The sequence below is a fragment of the Geospiza fortis genome, unplaced genomic scaffold, assembly GCF_000277835.1.
Source record: "Geospiza fortis unplaced genomic scaffold, GeoFor_1.0 scaffold118, whole genome shotgun sequence".
NCBI classification, from domain to species: Eukaryota; Metazoa; Chordata; class Aves; order Passeriformes; family Thraupidae; genus Geospiza; species Geospiza fortis.
Genome location: NW_005054380.1, coordinates 1,713,529 through 1,716,065, shown reverse-complemented (window position 1 = coordinate 1,716,065; position 2,537 = coordinate 1,713,529). Strand labels below are relative to the sequence as shown.

The following is a 2,537-nucleotide window of genomic DNA, read 5'->3' as shown; positions in this document are numbered from 1 at the left end:
CCCCCCGCCCTGCGGCCTGCTGAGGGCGCCTCGGTGCCGGCAGCGGCGGGCTCGGGTGTCCCCTCATCCTCCTCATCCTCCTCATCCTCCTCCTCACGCTGCTCTCTCCCGCAGTGCTCTGGCGGTTTGTGCAGGGCAGGAAGAGCAGCCGCAAGGCCGTGCTGCTGCTGGGCCTCTGCGACGCGGGGAAGACGCTGCTTTTCGCGAGGGTGAGCGGGGAGGCCCGGTGAAGGAGTTCCCTTTAGTTCGCTTTTTAATCTTTTAATGAAAAGATTGAAAGGTGGGGTTTATGGGTGTAAGGAGGGATGGAAAGCGAATTTTGGCCACCACGGAGTGTCCAAAGAAATTGTGTTTTGGTTTGAATTTGTCATGGTAAAAGGCTTAGGGTTACTTGACCTCACGGCAGTGTGCAGCTCCAGTCTCGCAGCAGGGACAGCACCCGAGGGAACGGCTGGGGCTGTGCCAGGGGAGCTGGGGTTGGGTATCAGGGAAAGATTCTTCCCCCAGAGAGTGCTGGGGACACTGAACGGGCTCCCCAGGGCTGCCAGAGCTCCAGGAGGGTTTGGACAATGCTCTCAGGGATGCACAGGGTGGGATTGTTGGGGTGTCCATGCAGAGATGGGAGTTGGGCTGATGATCCTGGTGGGTCCCTTCCAACCCTGGATATTCTGTTACTGCTGAGTCTGGAAAAGAAAGGGGCAGAGCTGGAAACTCTGAAAGATTTACAGGCACACTCTCTTCCTTCTTGTTTTAATGGAGATTCACAATATAAATATGTATATATTTTCCTAATGACCATTTATTAATTAACTGGAGAAAGTGACCCCAGGTGTAGTTCCCTGCAGGAAACTGAGATCAGATCTCTGCTGCCCATTACCCTGTGGGACCATTTCAGTTTCTGAGGGGGCTGAGGGTGGTGCTGGTGCTGGTTTGGGGCTGGGGAGCCTCTCAGGCTGTGGTTTTGAGGCTGTGCCTGTTCCCCCAGCTGCTGTCAGGGCGCTACCGGGACACCCAGACCTCCATCACCGACAGCTCTGCTGCCTACAGGCTCAGCCAGGACAAGGTGAGTGCCCTGCCCCAGCCTGCTGCAGCCTTTTCCTGCTCCCCCCCCATAAACCTGGGAATTTTTGTGCTGCTCAGGCCCCAGTTTGAGTGCAGGGCAGGATTTTTCCAGGCAGTGCATACTGAGAAAGAAATGCTGGGATGTGTAATGTGTTACTGGGCTCCACAAGCTCTTTTTTCTTGTAAAATACTGAAACATTTCTGACTTAAAACCACACCGCTGGGGATTTCACTGTTTTGTTTATTTCCTCAGCAGTAATTTCTGTTTCTGCCAAGAAAACCTGAAATTCAAAGCTTTATCAGGTTTAAGCAGAGCGCTCCAGCTGGACTTTATTTTTAGGTCCTGGGCTTCAGGTCCTGTTATTTTTAGGTTCCCAGATCTGGTAGTTTTCAGTTTTTGGCAATTGTTTCATTCTGGAAATCTCCTGTGCTGGATGCACACGTGGCAGGGAGAGCAGAATGCTGGCAGCACCTTAACTGCTGGTGAGTTGTGAAAGTAGAGGGTGGTTTTGTGGCTTCACCTTCTCAGTCATTCTTAACAACAGTGATAATAAGGCTAAAAACTTTGTAAAATAACATGCAGGGTTTTTGAAATAAATTTCCCATTTTTGTGTCTCTTTTAATTGAGCAGACAAATGATTGCAAGGCAGAATGCTTTTTTCTTTTTTTAACCATGGCCAAGGTTTCCAGTGAAATGCAAGAGCAGTGGGCAGGAAGGGGCTGCTGCAGCCTTATCTGGAGAGCAGTGACGTGGCCCTGCTGGGCCCTGTGTTCTCTGCCACCTCCTGCCTTTGGCTGCTTCCTTTCCCAGGAAGGGAAACCTTTGCAGCCTTCATTTAAAAAAGGCTTTTGCAAAGGCATTTTTGTGTTTTCCCAGCAAGGTTTGGTGCATTTAGTGAGGCTTGGTGTGTGTGAGTAGGTGAGGCTGTTGTGTTCTGTGTCAGGGCAGGTGGGGTTGTGCCTTCAGGGCACAAATCCAGGGTCAGACTGCTTTTCCCCAGTCTGTGATCACAGGAACCCCCACATCAGGTGGTGTTAATTCCTCCTTGCCTGTGTTCCAGAGCACCAGTGTGACCTTGATCGACCTTCCAGGCCATGAGAGTCTGAGGCTGCAGTTCCTGGAGAGGTTCAAAGCTGCAGCCAGGTAACCTGGAGGGGATCAGCAGGGCAGGAGGAGGGGGCAGGTGATCCTTTGGAAGGGGATAAACTAAATGATGGTGCTGGGAGTGCTGTGAGCTGGCCTTGTGGTGCCTCCAGAGTCTGAGCTCTGCTGTGGGGGGGGTGCTGCTGGTTAATTTTTGCTTTGCCTTCATGGAATATCCTGAGTGGGAAGAGGCCCACAAGGATCATGGAGTCCTGACCCTGCGCAGGACAATCCCAAAATCGCACTGTGAATTTCCTACTTACCTGTGCTCGTGGTGCACCAGGAGGCAAAGCTGCTGCAGCAGGGAGCTCTAGGGGGTGTGGGATATCCT

The 2,537-nt window shown here is 52.1% G+C and overlaps 1 protein-coding gene across 1 annotated transcript in view; it reads left to right on the top strand.

The window, feature by feature from the left end:
* The window catches only part of SRPRB (SRP receptor subunit beta), a 7,905-nt gene that overhangs the window by 1,652 nt on the left and 3,716 nt on the right, over positions 1 to 2,537 (top strand). The window contains exons 2-4 of the mRNA XM_005425097.2: positions 44 to 209; positions 986 to 1,063; positions 2,124 to 2,206. Coding sequence (XP_005425154.1) covers positions 44 to 209; positions 986 to 1,063; positions 2,124 to 2,206 — 327 coding nt within the window. The remainder of the gene's footprint in view (positions 1 to 43; positions 210 to 985; positions 1,064 to 2,123; positions 2,207 to 2,537) is intronic.